This window comes from Myripristis murdjan, chromosome 1 (assembly GCF_902150065.1).
Source record: "Myripristis murdjan chromosome 1, fMyrMur1.1, whole genome shotgun sequence".
NCBI classification, from domain to species: Eukaryota; Metazoa; Chordata; class Actinopteri; order Holocentriformes; family Holocentridae; genus Myripristis; species Myripristis murdjan.
This window is the reverse complement of record NC_043980.1, coordinates 19,189,056-19,206,082: the sequence shown is the minus strand read 5'-3', so window position 1 is coordinate 19,206,082 and position 17,027 is coordinate 19,189,056. Positions and strand designations below refer to the sequence as shown.

At 39.8% G+C, this 17,027-nt stretch overlaps 2 protein-coding genes and 1 non-coding gene across 3 annotated transcripts; 2 read left to right on the top strand and 1 right to left on the bottom strand.

The window, feature by feature from the left end:
• Window positions 1–3,131: 3,131 nt before the first annotated feature.
• On the bottom strand, window positions 3,132–8,793 carry sparcl1 (SPARC-like 1). The gene is made up of 11 exons (XM_030058257.1): window positions 8,740–8,793; window positions 8,542–8,607; window positions 8,182–8,445; window positions 7,336–8,100; window positions 6,693–6,801; window positions 6,110–6,231; window positions 5,900–6,020; window positions 5,564–5,700; window positions 5,049–5,197; window positions 3,555–3,703; window positions 3,132–3,173 (listed from the first exon to the last, which is right to left on the bottom strand). The coding sequence occupies exons 1-11, from the start codon at window positions 8,791–8,793 to the stop codon at window positions 3,145–3,147; spliced, it is 1,965 nt and encodes a 654-aa protein (XP_029914117.1). The 3' UTR covers window positions 3,132–3,144.
• A 3,659-nt stretch (window positions 8,794–12,452) lies between these two features.
• Window positions 12,453–15,099, top strand: LOC115362025 (dentin sialophosphoprotein-like). The gene is made up of 7 exons (XM_030055793.1): window positions 12,453–12,506; window positions 13,449–13,502; window positions 13,620–13,646; window positions 13,751–13,792; window positions 13,882–13,920; window positions 14,124–14,183; window positions 14,289–15,099. The coding sequence occupies exons 1-7, from the start codon at window positions 12,453–12,455 to the stop codon at window positions 14,841–14,843; spliced, it is 831 nt and encodes a 276-aa protein (XP_029911653.1). The 3' UTR covers window positions 14,844–15,099.
• Window positions 15,100–15,259: 160 nt separating this feature from the next.
• Window positions 15,260–15,333, top strand: trnai-aau (transfer RNA isoleucine (anticodon AAU)). The gene has a single exon. It is a non-coding gene; the product is annotated as a tRNA-Ile (tRNA).
• The last annotated feature ends 1,694 nt before the right edge of the window (window positions 15,334–17,027 follow it).

Sequence of the window (17,027 nt, the reverse complement as noted above, 5' to 3'; positions counted from 1 at the left end):
TGTAAACAGACTCAAGGAAATATCAAGTCCTCAACATCTGAACGCAACAAACACCAACATCCTGACAGCAGCCCAACTCTAATCACAGTCGAAGCAGCACCAACAAACCCTTTTCACCTGTAAAATATTGTGTTACTGATATGGAGGAATCATTTTTTATGCTCATATGTCATCAGCTCATTTTCTCAAGCTGTGTGCTGCCAGTGTGGTCGGCTGAGTGTGGTGTCATATGTTGAGGTTGTCTGGGAAAGGTTTATGCTGCTGAGTCTGCAGCTGCAGTAGACCTGGTAAACACCCTCTGTGGAAGTCTGGGGATTTACATTAATTACACACCGTCATACGGTTCAGGTGGTTTCAAACCATGAAAAGTATCCTTCCAGTTTGCAGTTTAATGTCCTGACAAATGACACTTTCCCAAAGGCATCTTCTAGAAATAGCCCTTTTTTTTTTTTACATTTTCCCACAGGAAGATTTGACTGATGTGTGTAGGAAGCTTTTTTCTTGTTGTAGTTGTTGTTGTTTTCCTTGTTTTCTAATGTCACAGGGAATATAAATTACAGCTTGCGCCTTCATGCTGTCTGAGACAGGCGGATTCTTCCCACAGTCTGATGTGATTAATGTGTGTAGGATGTTTATGATGTTTACAGAACCAAATTACCATGTCACAGGCAACATCAAGAGAAACTGTGCACATTTGTAACAGTCTGGCTTGCAAATATATCCCATCAAAGAAATCAGAGCTCAAGCTTGGAGCTACACCCAAGGAGAAGGTTGTTATTCTGTGTTTTTCCCCAGGAAGTGTTTATAGATGTATATGATGGACTTTTACAGCCTCTGGCACTTGGAGGGATCAAACCTGTGACTTATATAGCACATAATATTGCACCATTCCAGTTTAATTCCTCCCTGCTCTCTCTGATTTTGATTTATTCCCTGAGATCACATTATAAAAAAAAAATTTGACTATGATTGAATGTTTTGCTTGAGCCATTTATTTATTCGTCATTAGTTAGGAAGACAGTGATTGACAACATTCATTTACTGATTGATAACATTCAAGCACGAAGAAATAGTGCTGAAATAGAAGGATCAGGACCAAAGACTGAATCATGCAGTGAGACATGACGGCGAGATTTATTATGGTCTCATTTGGTGAGCTGCTCCTCAGTGTCCAACCCAGAAGATTCCTCCTCTTCAGCCGTCATCATCTTCATCACCTGAGACTGGGTTTTCCTGAGGTGCGCTGCCACTGAACGCCTCAGTCTCCCTCTGCCAGATGCATTTCCAACAGCGGCTGGTTGCTGCTGGTTGATCTGTCCATTCACCGGGATCAGCCTGAGCTGTCCAGGAATCAATATGGGACTCTGTGGGCTTCCAATGGCATTACCCTGTGGAAGAACTGCAAAGAAGGTAACTGGCCCCCCATGGGTTGACTGAGTCACCTGGCCTTGTGGCTGTGAAATCCCATTCACTCCTCTTGTCTGTCCCAAAAAAAATGCTCCACCTTGTTGAAGGGGTGCAGTGGGGATTAGCTGCTGCACAGGAGCTTGACCAATGGGGTTACCAACTGGCTGGATGAAAAATGATCCACCAACGGGGACCACCTGTGCTACAAATGCATCACCATTCAGTGGGACCCCAGTTTGAGCCCCTGGGTTGGCATTGTTGCCAGTCGTTCCTCCATTATTGTTCACTCCCCCATTGCCAGCAGCCTCACCGCTTGCTGAAGTCACACCACCCTCGACCACAAAGGCCAAGGTCTGAAAGATAACCCACAGTATGCAGAGCATGTTTTATCGCCGTGACAGCAGACAGTCAAAGGCTGAAGAGCTGCTTCATTCTGTGCTTTTATAGAAAGCAACACACTCCATGTTCCCTGAGAAAGATCCAATCAGAGGCAAGTGCTTGATCTCAAAACAACAGTAATCATCTTGACCATGTCGGTATGCTATTTTTTGCTCTCTTACATCTTACAAAGGGTTATTATTCAGGATTATGTGGCAAACCTAAACCAGGTATAAGTGGGTTGCATTGTCACAACTAAGCTTTGTTTAGTGCAGACGTCACCTTTTGGTGTAATGGTGACATCGGCAAAATTGACTATGAAATTCGAATGTATATTTGATAAACTCACACACCCCAATGCCTTTGGGGTCTAACAGTGTCCATGAGTATGATGCAAATAACTTTATATTTGGGTTGTAAATGAACAACTCTTATAAATCAATAATTATTACTGACAAATGCCAAACAGTCCATGAGGCTTGTAGCTGTTGGTTGTTATTGTATGGTGATACATGTCAAATAGATGGCTCTTGTATTTTATTATATTTATTATTTATTTTATTTTTTTCCCTCTGTGTTTGTGGTTGTACGGAGCTGTGGAAAAGAATTTCCTCCTTGGAGGTCTAACTAACTCTAAGTCTAAGTCTAAGTAAGTGACTAAATAACTAACTAACAAGGTACAGTGAAATATTCTGTGTGAAGAAACTGCGAAGACCATTGATACCCAAAAAGCTTTAATTTTGAGCTATAATGACGCATGAGACAGAAGCAGTGACAAACATTTGCAGAACATGCTACTGAGCAGACTAAACATCACAGTTTGATCTTTTTTTTTTTACGCACACACATATTAGCTATTCTACAAGGATATGATCCATTTGAGGAATTCAGAATTACATTCTGTCCTAAATCATCTTCACATACACACCACAGTTTTTTGTTCTGTTTTTTTTTTTTTCTTGTCTTTTCTTTTTTTCCCCCCAAATCAACAATTTTGTTTCTACAGCTGTCTATAGTGAGCTATTGTAAACTTTCCCCCTTTTGGAATGCATTCAGAGCACAGATTCTGTATAAAACTATGAAGTGCTAGACATAATTATTCCTTGTCAACTAATATGATTATTCCACCAGGTGCATCACAATGACAAAACAAAGATCTAAAGGTCCAAACTTGGTCTGACACAAAACAACACAAAGGACACCTTCCCTCCCTGTCACAATGTAGCAGAAAAAAATGAATCTCTTTCATTTGTACTCTTCAGAGTGCCTTATAACATTTTGATTGGAGAATACTGTCTCTTTCTGTCCTCGGAGCAGTTCCCACAAGCTGTTTGCAGTCGATAAGGTTCACAATGTCGCTCAGAAAAGCAGGTTGACATCCATGTCCTCTGCAGAGAAATTCAATGAGAGAAAATAATGGCTTAAAGAATTAAATGACAGCTTTATTTTACATATATATAGCACACTTTATAGATAAATAACTAATGTAGCAGAGATAAATTGTGAATTTACTTTGAAGCCCGTGGCAGAGACTAATTGCTATGTATTATATCATCCAACATTATTGCTGGAGTGAGCTAATGCTGTCAGTCACTGCACAGTTGTGAAGGAAAGAAGCATCAATTTTAACATCGAAATGCCAGTTTTCTTGTTTTGAGAAACATTACAATGTCTTTTTCTACATGGTCATGACAGGGAAGGCTAAAGTTTCTCAAACACGAAAATGCAATCAGTTTACATTTGTGTTGATCTCCTGCTGCCACTCTTACCATCCTTGATGCCGAAGCAGTACGCCCACTCCTTAAAGGAGACTTGCTTGTCCTTGTCAGCGTCGCACTCCTGGAAGAAGCGGGATGTGCAATGCTCCATTGGCACTAGAGGGACCCTAAGTGGGGCCAGCTCTGAGTGGGACAGAAACCTGCAAAGGATTTAGGACCAAATAAATCTCTAGCAGCTTGAACATCCAATGAATATAGAATATGGATGCACTCGGGTTTGACTGATATACTGGTTTGCTGATACATCAGACTAATATGTTCCTTTAACTCAAAGGTTCCTAAACTTTCAGGCCAATGCACCACAATGCACCTAACCCTATGTAGCTAAGCGTGGAAGTATTTTATTTTAATATTGTTTAAATGATAAACAACAATTTTTTTTACATTATTGTAATGTGAGGTATATATGGAATAACTGTTGTTTGTGACAAAATTAAATGAAATAACACTTTTTTGGCTCGGATTTGGGCCAGTTGGGGTGCCACTGTTCGGCCTTATTAAGTTGACCTTGACCTTGACCATTGTTAGGCCTTCCAGCAAGGCTGTTACGTACCACCAGGTGGAACCTCGCGTACCTCCAGTGGTACATTTACCACAGTTTGGGAATCACTGCTTTAATTAATTAAATATCAGATATTGGACATATCGATATGGTGCTTCACCTTTAATATTATAGAGGTTCCTCACTGACCACACCTATAAAATCATTCTGTAAAACCCAGATTATGATTCATTAGGTTGTAAACATTTATAAATCATTAATAAACATAAACAAGTCATACTGGTTTTTCAAACATCTATGCAGGCTCACTATTTAGGTTAAGTTAATGCTGCACTGCATCTATTTTGTTAAAGCTCAGACCTTGCTAGTTACTAAGCTTTCTTTACTTCAGCGTGAGAAATAGTAAGCTTGCATCGATGTATTAAAACTGTGTTAAAACTTATTTATAGTGGAGTTTTTTTTTATTATTTATAAAGCGTTTACAACCTAATTAATAACCTGATTATGAACCATTCACAAACCCATTATAAAGGTAGGCTTATTGTAAAGTGGTCCCCATTTTTCAGTAATGTTTTTGTATAAGTAACCTTTGGTTGAAAGTAGTAATGTATCCAGAGTTTCCCCCGGTATAATAGTTTGGGTCACTCTGTGTTCAGGAATTCAGGAGCAAAAAAAAAAAAAAAAAGCAAACAAACAAACAAAAAATTCATTACAGTAGGTTTCAATAAAGTTTTAGTCTTTTATGGTCAAATGTTGTTTTGACCCTGATGAGGAATCATGACATACTTGAAATTTATTTGGTATGAAAATGCACATTCATATAAAATATTAGCTCTCATTAGCTTATATAAAATATCAGATGAACCGTTGTATGTATGTTGTGAACCTTCAAGAAGCAATTTTGGCTGTGATCCATTATCCTAGTTTAGCATATGAAATGTTACATCAAACATATAACAATCAAATAAAACATTAAAATATACCTGTCAGAAGGGTGTTGGTCCATCTGGGCAAACTGCCAGTGCACTGGGTAGATGTACATGTTGTAGTTCTTCTCAAAGTCTTGGGCCAGCAGCTCGATGGAGTGATCACCAGCATGCAGGCGCCTCTCACTCTCAAAGATCTTCCTCACCTACAATTACCAAATACAACAATATACAAACATTTACAAACTAGAGTATATAGCACTACTGGCTTGTGACCTTAAAACACTGGGCTTTGTAAAGAGCATGAATTTAACAAAATTCATGCTTGAGGTCATTCAAGGTCAACTTAATAAGGCCTTTAAATTTCCTTTTCCTCTGGAACATGATAGATAGATAGACAGATGGATACATACATACATACAAACATAGGATAATAAACTGATAATACAGTACAGGAATAATAGGGAATATTTTTTAGCATCTGGAAAAAGTACAGTTTAAAAAGGTACACAAAGGATTAGTAGGATTAAAAATTCTTTGCTCTGGTATTGTTCTCATGTAGCATATCTTACTCTAGCACGTTGTTTGGAAGTGAGGAAGCCAGGGGACATGGAGTCATGTTCATAGAGCTGCAGCAGCACATTTTTCAGCCAGTCCCTCATCCGTAGAGGGAATTGGACCAGCTCAGTGTCCAGACATGGAGCTATGACTGTGATGAAAGAGGGAAAGAGAGAGAGAGAGAGAGAGAGAGAGAGAGAGAGAGAGAGAGAGAGAGGGAGGGAGAGAGAGAGAGAGGGAGAGGGAGGGAGGGAGGGAGAAATCAGGGTAAAACACATTTTTTTGTGTTTCTCTAGTGTTTCATCTGAAAATGTCATTACTTAAAACATCTCCTATGTGCCAACTCTCACATTTGCATGGCCCAGTGTAGTCGAGATGAAGTCTGTGTCCTCTCTTGGTGCCCTCCAGGTTGCATTTTGTAGCAAAGAGTTCACATGATGTGTCATATGTGTTATTGTCAGTCCCACAAACCTGTTGAGATAAAACATTGGAAAGCAATCAAATATGAGATGTTCCAAAAATGTTCCCAGTGTAGCTGTCATTAAGTTGTTCACACTTACATGATCAAATTCATTCACGCTGGGAGGACACTCTGAGGGCTCCTGACACACACAGGCTGGCTTGTTGTCTGCATCAAGTTTGCAGGTCTTTCCACGCTTGCATCGGAAGTTGTCACATGGGTCTAGAAGAGAAGGGGAAAAAAATTGCCACACAATACGATCTGTAACATACACTTCATCTGAACTGTGGCAGCATCTCTACAGTGCAGTTTACACTCATTTATTATATCCATGCATTGTTTACATCTTTATAAAGAGTGACTGTCCCTGGTTGTACAGTGATAAATGGAAAATAATAAGGTACAATTGCGGCACATCAGCCTCTACATTCCATCGCCATGTGAGTTTGCACAGTGCCTAAATTCAACCTGATCTCTCTCATTGACTCCTTAAGCCTGCAGAGTTGTGTTTTGGTAGTGACCGTGAAGCAGAGTGACACTATTCATGTGTGAGTTTTAGCAAAATAATCCAGTCAGCAGATTCCCCTGCGAGATTGTCGGGCTAGCGTGAAGAATTTTGGTAGCCGCTACGGTGGTGCTGATGCTGGACAGCACTGTAGTTGCTGACTTGACTGGACACTGACCAGCAGGAGCTTCTGGGTGATGTATGCCTCCGCCAAGGGTGGGCCTGGCACTGGGGTAGAGATCCACTGTGGCCCTTATCTGCACTGGATTCATACCCACTAAAGGAGCCTGCAACATGGGAACAAGCAACACTGTCAGAGATCAGTGTCAATTCAACTAAGAAAATGAAAAAGTTTCACGGAGCCCACTCTACATCCAAAACTACTCCCCCAGCAATAGAAATATATGTCATCAGCGACAACACTGCAGAAAGTGAATGTCGATGAAATGATGCCGAAATTATGTTGCTGATATCTGCAGAATTTACCTCATGTGGCTGATTTTTTTAAAGCGATGTAGGATATTTTCTCTCTGCCATTTACTGTATCTGCAGGCTGGTTGCCCATATTATAATAGTATTGATTACATTAGTGTTGCGCTTTCGGGATGCATGCTCTTCCCCTGTATGATCCTGCCTTTTGATGGTATAGCTGTTTCTATTTTATTGTTCTGTATGATTCAGCTGTTCTGACAGTCCTATATGTATCGAGACAAACTAGTTTCCCCACTGTAGGGATTAATAAATCATACCATAGCGTATCGTATCCTATCGTATCCTATCGTATAGTTTCATATAGTATTGTATCGTATCATATGCAGTACCCATTTTCCTGCCCTTCTCCTCTTAGCCTTGTGCACTGCATTGTCGATGCTGCTGTCCTCCGATTCCTCTGGTTGGCTCTCCTCCTGCTCGGGTCGGGTTTCATCCTTCTGTGGAGGATGCTTCCTTGCCCTCTGGTTCTTTTTCTGCTTCCTTGTCTTTCCCTTGCTGTGACTTGCACTGTCATTCTTAGTTTTCTCATCTTCCCCTGCACCCTCCTTCCCAGCCAGCCGTGACCCCTCAAGCTCCACGTCTGCCTTGGCCTCTTTTTTACCTTTGTCCTTGTCATTTTTTCCTTCAGGGAGCTCATCCTGGTCGTCCACTTCCTCACTATCTGCTGGCTCTGTATTTTGCATGTCTTGTTCATAGTCGTCAGCTATAGTGGGTATTATTTTCTCACTGGTGAGCATTTCTTTCTCATTAACATCTGAAACATCTGTCTTTGAAAGAAGCTGGGTTTTATCGGTGGGGGGTTTTATTTCCGCAGACACAGGCAGTAGAGCTTGTGAAATGCCACTGTCAGCGGCATAGTCAAGATCTACTGGGATCTCTGACTCTGTGCTACCATCTGTTTCCTCTACCTCCACCTCTTTCTCTCCTCTGCCTCCTTTAGTGCTGATGGACTCTTCTGCCTTTGCCTTAAGAGATATTTCTTCCAACACCACCTTGTCTTCCTTCTCCAGCACTTCAGCGTCTTGCTTGCTCTCTTCCTTCTCTTCCTCCTCATCTCTCGTTTCTTTGGTGTTTTCCTCGATCTCTAAGTTGCCCTCCAGCTTTCTCTCCTCTTCCCCATCTTCATCATCCTCAATTATTTCCACAGCCTCCTCAGATTCCTCCTTCCCTTTGACCTCTTCCATTTCTTCTTCCTGCTCGCCTTCTTCTTCTTCCGCCTCTTTCTTCAGGAGGTCTACCAGTTCCTCTTCACTCAGGAGGACTGCAGTGCTTTTATCAGTCCTATCGGTCACTTCGAACACTCCTTCCTCCTTCTTAGTGTTAGCATTAGCATTGTCCTCAGAGATCATCTCCTCATCTCCTTGCTCCTGGCTGCTGGCTTCAAATGTGACAAAAGTGGGCAAGACCTGTCCCTTGTTGTTCTCCTCTGGGATAACATCCTTAACAGGAGAGAGGGGAAAGTCAAGTTTGAGATGAATACTAATTTGATATCAGTTAAACAATGTGGTGCCTCAAAATTCAGTACCCCATCTTACCTTCTCTTTGGCTGTGTGTGAGGTCTTAAACAAAGCATGATATTTTCCATGGGGTTTACTCTTTACCTGGACATATTAGAATGATAATAAATATTAATTCATTGAACACCAGAACAAAAGTAGCAAAAGATATCACATCTTTCTTCTGGCAATATTTACATGGCAATATTTACTTGACAAATCAAGAAAAATACTTACAGACAGAGCAAACGTTGCTGCCATTAAGCAAATAAACACCAAGTGGGCCCTCATCCCTATAACATTAATATGAATAGTTTAAATATTGGACAATAACTGAAACAAAATTTGATTACACATAATACTAGGAACCTATGCTTCTGTATATTCCAGCCACGGTAGCCATGGGTTTCTTAAATCTGATATGGTAAACATTTCATTACAAACTGATGAAGAAAACTCTGAACCCAGTTAGAAATGGATGGATATCTAGTCACAATAATATGTGAACTTGGCAGACTTTTCAAAGTCAAAGTGTCTGAGTGCATCTGTATGCAGCCAATAGATTCATAACAAGGAGAGCCACAGGATTAGCCGGCACTGTTGTCAAGGTTACAAGCCTCTGAGATACACCCCTCTCTCTAAAGTCACATTCAGAGCTTGTAGAGACTAAAGTAAACATCAGAAGCTACCAGACTGGAAAACGTTGACTAAGTCCACAAACTTTTTGTCTCTCTGAACGGAAACAAAGCAGACATTACTGGGCCTGTCCGGGGGAACAATAGCTGCCTGGGTTAGACCCAGTGGACCCCCAAATGTGTGCAGAAAGGAGCATGAGAATTTGCCAAAAGTTATAAATCACTCTAAATTATTTCTAACTTGACAACTCTGTTCTGAAGGCAATGTTACAAAATATCACATGCCCATTTCATTTTTAAAGTTTTGCCCATATTGCATGAAAAGGATGAGATTTATCCCGTAAAATAGTGAATTTAAGGATGAAGGATTATGTCAAAGACAGTATTATCTGAGTACTTAAGATGCTTGCATATATCAATGATGCACAGACCTATTTAAGCAATATCTAAAGTTTGCCTGTACTTTACATGGAAAAGATAGTCACTGTTTTTTCACATGTACAACAATAAGCGGGGCATCAATGTCATCGGGGAACAACAAAGCAAACTTTTGCCTGTGACAAATGCTACAGTACAGGCTTGCTAGTAGTCATTGCATATACCAGACAACAGGTTGGATTCAAGTCAGATACACATTAGTCAGCCAATAACATGACATGACCCCCCCTCTTGATCATCACAGTATTACCCCTTAAAAATGTTGAAAAGTTGCAGAAATCAAGACAATACCTGAGGTGGGCAGCAGCAACAGAACTGAGAATCCTGCACAAATACCAAAATTGGCCTGTGTTGAACCTGGGAAGATGATGTCCTTTCGTATTCAAGACAGCGCTCAAACTGTCCACACACACTAGCATGCTGCAGACACACACACAGACACACACAGAGACACACACACACACACACACACACACACACACACACACACACACACACACACACATTTTTTCTGGGTCCATGGTGCCAATGCTTTTGGGAGGGTCTCTTGATTACCATAGAAAGATTTGGAGAGAGAAGAAAAAAAGAGAGCAAAAGAGGAGAGATTTTATGGTGCATCTAAGAAGAACCTATGACATTCAAGTTTTTTATTGAGGAGAACCTAATAAAACATGGTAGCTTTTTAATGGGATGGTATTGTGTTTCAGTAAATCCAGATAGAAATACACACAGTGGCATTGCAGTAGTATAAAGGGCACAGTTTTTCCTTGTTATGTTGCTTGTACATACCTGCTGAACTCTACTCTGTTATAATGCAAAAACTGTGACGATGTCATCTCATCACTGAAACATGACATTGGCCAGGTTTCATGTCATGCTTGAGCTCATGTGCTCCTAGCCACTAGATGTCACTCTGTGACAAGTCTCTGTTTCTGAAGTTGTTCACAAGTTGTAAACTTTTGTGACATCAACTGACAAGTGACAATAAGACAAATGAAAATTACAACAGTTGTGGCCAGCAATAGTTTTAGACACAACTGAGTTACTAAAGTTGCATCTACTGGTCATGAAAACAAGCAGGTTCATCAATGTACATACTGTATATGTGGCAACCAGCTCTCCACAGTGCTGGTTTGTCTTTTAACCAAATTTTAGGATTATACTTCATTATGCTACCCAATGCAATTATGTCTAAGTATCAATGACTCATTCTAATTTTTGTTAATTGCTAGATTTCCAACAGTGATTATTATTTGCCATCATTGTTGACTTAGTAACTATTAGTGCATTCACTGACATGAGCGCAGTGATAGTTAACCACTACAATAACTGTTTTTCCTGTGTTTATGGGATATCAGTTTATAATGTTTAAACAACTCCAAAGCATCATTTAAGGCCACTTTCTTCCCCTTTATTATACCTCTCTTCATTTGTAAAATCAGTGATGTATATTAACAAATAAAATAAGCGCAGTCTATCCTAAACTTGAACGACCTCAGAGTAGATGTGCAGACAATATTCAGTTCCTGTCTGTATGCCATAACCAGCATCAATCATCCTCTCCTCACTCCTCCCTATTCTAAAGCAATACCTTACAATGACTGGTGCTGTAGCTGTGGTTTCATGCGCAGCCGCAGACTGGTGAACATTCGGGCTAATTACACGTTCCATGTGAATACATAAATGACTGACATTAAAGTGAGGTCAAACAAAAAAATTTATGCCATCTTATTTTAGGCCTGACCATATATGGATATCCAGGAAACAAGCATAAATCTCTTGGAGAAAACATAGAAATCTTACACTGTGTAAGACACCCCTCAACAATAATAAGCATAAACATCAAGGTACAAATGAAAAGCACATCATCACTCTTAATAGCCTTACATTTAATGATATGGTGTTGGAAAGAGATCACACACTATACTTAGAAAGAAATCAGTGGGCCCTTCTCCATTTGTCTCTGTCTCAATAATTAGCCAGGTCTGCCCTGTAGCCCTCTAGCAAGGCACTCAACCTATAGCCTGCTCCAATGAAGCTGCTAAACCGTCAACAATGAAACTACAGCTATTGATGGGCTATATGTATTCGGAAAAACATCCATTCCACCAAAAATAAATAAGCATATACTTGTCTGGCCCTCCTTTCCTCTTCGAGTGGGTGAGATTGTTTTTTCAACAGGCCACAAACCCTGTGGTTTAGCAGCTAAATTATATTTCACTTAAGACACTGAGGGGGTGGAGGAAACGTAGAGACTGAATGAAACAGCTGTGTTTGTGTGTGTGTGTGTGTGTGTGTGTGTGTGTGTGTTTGTAACCATCATCATGTCAGTGTGCTTGGTTTCCGGAGCAAATACACCTTCACAAGCCAACCATGGATACACATCTGGGAGGAAGTGATGCAACCATCTTAAATGAGGCTACATATATAGTCCTCTGTGTTTCCCTCATCCACAAACTGTGCTCTTGTTGTCTCAACAACCAGCTTCTATACGTGGCGTAGTGTAGTAGGCTCTTGGTGCTCCAATTTACTGCTATATACGCTACACCAGGACCACCAGCAACACTGCCTTTATTCTACCTCTGTATCTAAAGGACAAAAAGGTAACTGATTATTTATTAATAATGGGAATAATACCTTTTTGGGTGTGTTTTTGGTTCATGCTCTTTTGCATTTGCATGCATGCATTTGCATGCATTTCATTTGCAGGCTATCCTTTCTGTATTGTCACTTTTTGCTACCATTTCTCCACAGTTTCATTGTTTTTGTCAGCTTTCAGTCACTTCTTCATATTAAGTGACAGTAACTTTTTTTTTAAGATGTAGCAATTCATGTGCTTAAACTTTAACAATGTCAATTACATGTGTCTATCACAGAATGAAAGTTACCATAGTGTTGTTTTGCCTGATTGGAGCAGCTTTTGCCAACCCGGTAAGTAGCCTATGGCACCTTGAGAATATAAATGTTATGTTAAAGCATTATGCAAATTAAATTAATGCATTTTTAACATGATTTGCACTTCATGACATAAATCTCCAGTTTACTTTTTCCATATGAGTATGCTTGTTTTATATATTGTGTACGGGGTATGATCAAAATAAAGTAAAGATTAATATGAATATGTCTCTATGAAGATGAGTGTTTTCTTAATTGTAACCAGTGGAACAAGTCAAAAGGATCACGACTGTAGTTTATAGAGCAAGACACTGACATCTATATAACAGATGGGAGCCCTGCTGAGCATGTTTTCATTTTCATTCTGACGTTGGATGGCCCAAATGCTATCTTGCAGTCAGCGGTGATTTGTATTGATCTTGTGGTCTAAAGGATGAGGGGATCAAAGCCTAATGAGAAAAAGAACCACAAGGATCTCTCAACATTAAAACTTATCTACTTTTTTGTTTCTGTTTTCATTTTATTTTATTGTTTTTTTTTTTATTATAATAATTCCATTTTTCATATTTTGCTTATGTGTTTTTCTAACAGATTTTGTACACTGTTTTGGAACCAAATGGGCTAGAAGCAAACGTGGTGAGTGTTATTAGAAATATTCAGCGCTCAAACAGTTTTTCACGCTACTCATTTACAGACACAAATCATCAGACTGCAAACAAACTGTCTCCCTCTGCCATAGAGCTACTTCAGCAGAAAAACTCACAATTACTGTGGTAACTCATAGGTTCATCAAACCTCATGAGAATTCACATTTCAGAGACTATTGTTTACTACAGTGTCCACACCCATATATGCAGCAACAGTTTCCCTGGGCAATTTTAGACATGAATGGTTGATGAACAGTTTGTTGATGTTGGCAGTTAACAGGGTATCATTAACTACAGTGTGGTTTTTGCCGACATCCTTTTTTTTTTCCAGACCTTAAGTTTGTCTGATTCACAATCATCTGAAAATGACACCTCGGAGATTCAGGTAGGATTTAAACCGAGTCGATCTGATTACTTTAGAGTTTCCTGATTACTTCAGAGTTTTTAAACACCTGTTGCTGAATTTTAACTTTGCTGCTATCTATTCCCTTTTGTGTTGTAGAGCTCTGAGGAAAATGTCTCAAATCAAGTAAGCTGTTTTGATCCCTCTGCATGGCTGAAAAGCAGACAAATTGAATCATGTTTCAATGTTAAATTAAAAATGAAATCAAATGTGTGTTTTTTTTTTTCTAGAGTTCAGAGTCTGAATCACTGGAATCCACATCTGAAGACAAGGTGGGTTATATCAACACTCTTGCTGCACTATCCATTTTATTATTAGCAGAGCAAAATGTTAAAAGTGTACATTTCTTCCCTATGAACAGACATCAGAGGAAAGTGACAGCCAATCAGATGAAGACATGGTAAGACCAATAAACTCAGGTTTAATCAGCTGCTTCAGCAAACAGAAACAAGCATGACATGTTGGTCTTAATTTGTTTCTGGCTGTTTACTTCACCCTGGTTTGCTTCAGGGTGTGGTTTCTGTTCTTCTTCTTTTTTTCACTTTGTAGGGTGTAGAATCTTCTTCTTCTAAGCTTGTGTTGTTTGCACTTCATTTTCCACAGACTGATTTAATGGCTGAAACCAGAGACAACAGTATGGGCAGCGAGGAAAATGTTCGAAAGGTGGGATAAAAATTACGCTCACTTACTTTGAACTGCCTTTAATGGAGCTGTGTGATGTGATTTATAATTGATTGTTGAAACATCACCCTTAACTATGCTCTTTCAATGCATCAGAACTGGGTTCAACTGTTTTCGCATGCCATCCAAGTCCTGAGTGCTGAGGACAACAGCAGCACAGAGGTCAAAGGTCACTCAGAGCACCCGGGCAGCAAGACACAGCCCACTCACACTTCCACCGGCACAGCTTTTAAATGGAGGGTCAACACCGCCCACAATGGCACCATGTCCGTGTTGGTGGAGGCCCATGCGGACAGCAGCGACAGCAGCGACACCAGTGATACCAGCGACAGCACGGACACCAGTGACTTGACTGGTGTCACAGATACCGCCAGTGAGAGCAGTGAGAGCACCAGTTTGGAGAGCAATGAGACCAGTGAGACCAGCGACAGCAGTGACAGCAGCCAGAGCTCAGAGAGTAATGCCAGTGACAGTGCAGACGTGGAACAGCTCACAGCCAAAGACTGCCTGCATGGAGCTGACAGCACCGGATGTGAAAGTGAGGAGCATTTCTTCCAGGGGATCGGGGACGACGCCCATCCCTCAGTGGACCAGCTGATGGTGCCAGATGAGGCTGAGAGGGAGTTAAGCCTGCGGAGATGATGCCAGTGTGCTGGTGTTCACCCATCTGTGTATTTATAACATACATGCCACAACCCAGTCAGTGCTACTGTATTTTCCTCTTTGAACTCTGGGATGGCCTTCATATGGTGATGAAGCTCCAAGAACCTAACTCGTTGCTTCCACCTGACTTCACCATACGTACATATATATATGCTCTTTGTGCTTTGTAACTGTGTGATGTTATCTGAAATGTCTGTGTGCTATGTCTGATCCTGTGGTTACGTATCTGTATGCATTTTGTATCTTGATAAATAAATATGATGACAATAAAAATGGCGAACAGTGTCTATTTGGTATCTAAATTATGAAAAGAAAACTGTGCTGATAATAGTAACAATGATAATAATGGTAGTAATGATAGGTTTGATAAAGTCTAAAGTTGGCCTCGTTTTCATGGCCGGTTAGCTCAGTTGGTTAGAGCGTGGTGCTAATAACGCCAAGGTCGCGGGTTCGACCCCCGTACTGGCCATTAGTTTTGCTCATGCACAAAAAGGTATGTTTACAGTTTATTGTTGTTCAAAACAAATTTATGCTGGCACGGGATTTCTGAAGCCTGAACCCCACAAATCTGTTTTTTGGTCCTCCCCTAATTCAAATGGAGATTTACCCACTAGATGGCGACAAAATAAAAGTCTAAATGGCTTCCAGTTGCTAAAAAAAAATTAACCCTGTTACTCATGGAAGAGCATAAAAAATGTCACAGGAAAACTATGTGTAGGTAGGTATTCAACGAAGAGATTAAGAGATTAGAGATTTAAAAAAAAAAAAAAAAAAAAAAAAAACATAACAGGCTATGATATGGTCAAAGGTGACTGTAAATTGTTAAGACATATGATAATGATTTTTCTGTGAGGATGTCAAATAAACTTAATCAATTGACTGTCTGTGAGTGTTACTCTTCAACCATGCAATAACTGGTTTGACTTACTCTTATAAAGCCTTGTTGTTAATAATACCTCAAGCGGGCTATTTTGCATTCATAACCTACAATTACCAGTTACCTTTCAGCAGGATAATCATAACACTGTTACTTGTTCATAAGGGTTTAAAAAACATGAAACCACAAACCACCAAACGAGAACATGTTTGAGCAGATTCTGTGTCAGGCTTTGCTGGAGATATAAGGATTATATGTGGAATATCAGGCTACTTTTTCAAAGCAAAACAGTATTTCACAACCAAAGTTTTCAAATTCTCTATTGATGTGGTAATTCAAAGTTGCAGAACGCAGCAGCACTTGCAGTATCTCCTTTTTTCAAATTCATAGACACTGACATGCATTAGAAAGGTCATTTTTCTGCTCTGCTATAAGGCAACAGTGTCCGCATCAGGTCATTTCACAGTTGGAAATCACTACCCTTAAGGGAAAATTAAGGTAATTGTTGATTAAGTGTCTTATTTTATTGAAACAACACCTCGGGGTACATGTGGCACTTCTTATACAGTGAGGTTTAATTTACTTCCTGTGTATTTCATCATAACCTGTGCAGTAACAGCTGTGGGGGCAGTCCATTTTTGTATTGTATTACTTTTGAACGTATGCATTTTCTGGCTCTGTCAAATATATATAACTTATTTATGGAACTATGGCTGGCAGCTCTTCAGTTGTTCATCCATATAAATGCACTTATAACACTGACTGTGCTTTACAAGACCACGTCTTATAACATGCTTTTATTTTAATGCTTTTTTTGCACCGTTGAGACAAGTTTTCCAGTCCACCCTCTGTGTTTTCATCTTAGTCAACATCTGTCACATCCACATCCTTTGAAAAACCATGTTCGCAAAACTAGAATCACCAGTTTAGTGTTTTCACTTAGAAGTTGTTGACTGTCAATCGTCTTGTTTTTGTGTATCCAGTCAGAAGATCTTGTAAGTTTATTTGAAATGTGAAACAAAATTTAAATATTCAGCACACTTGAGCTAAAAATGCAAGGGGAGTAAGCTCTAGTGTGAAGATTTTTTTTTTCACAGTTCATAGACTATTTTCAGTCACCTAGATTTGGGTTTTCTATGTGTGTGCTTTGTGTTTGTTTGTACTTGAAGATTTATTTCAAACAGATTAATGTACTTTGCTTGACATTAAGCTACAGGAGGCGGCTCAGTCATTGTCATCTAATTGTTTCTCTTCTCTGAAAACCAGGATAAGCTTCTTATTTGCAA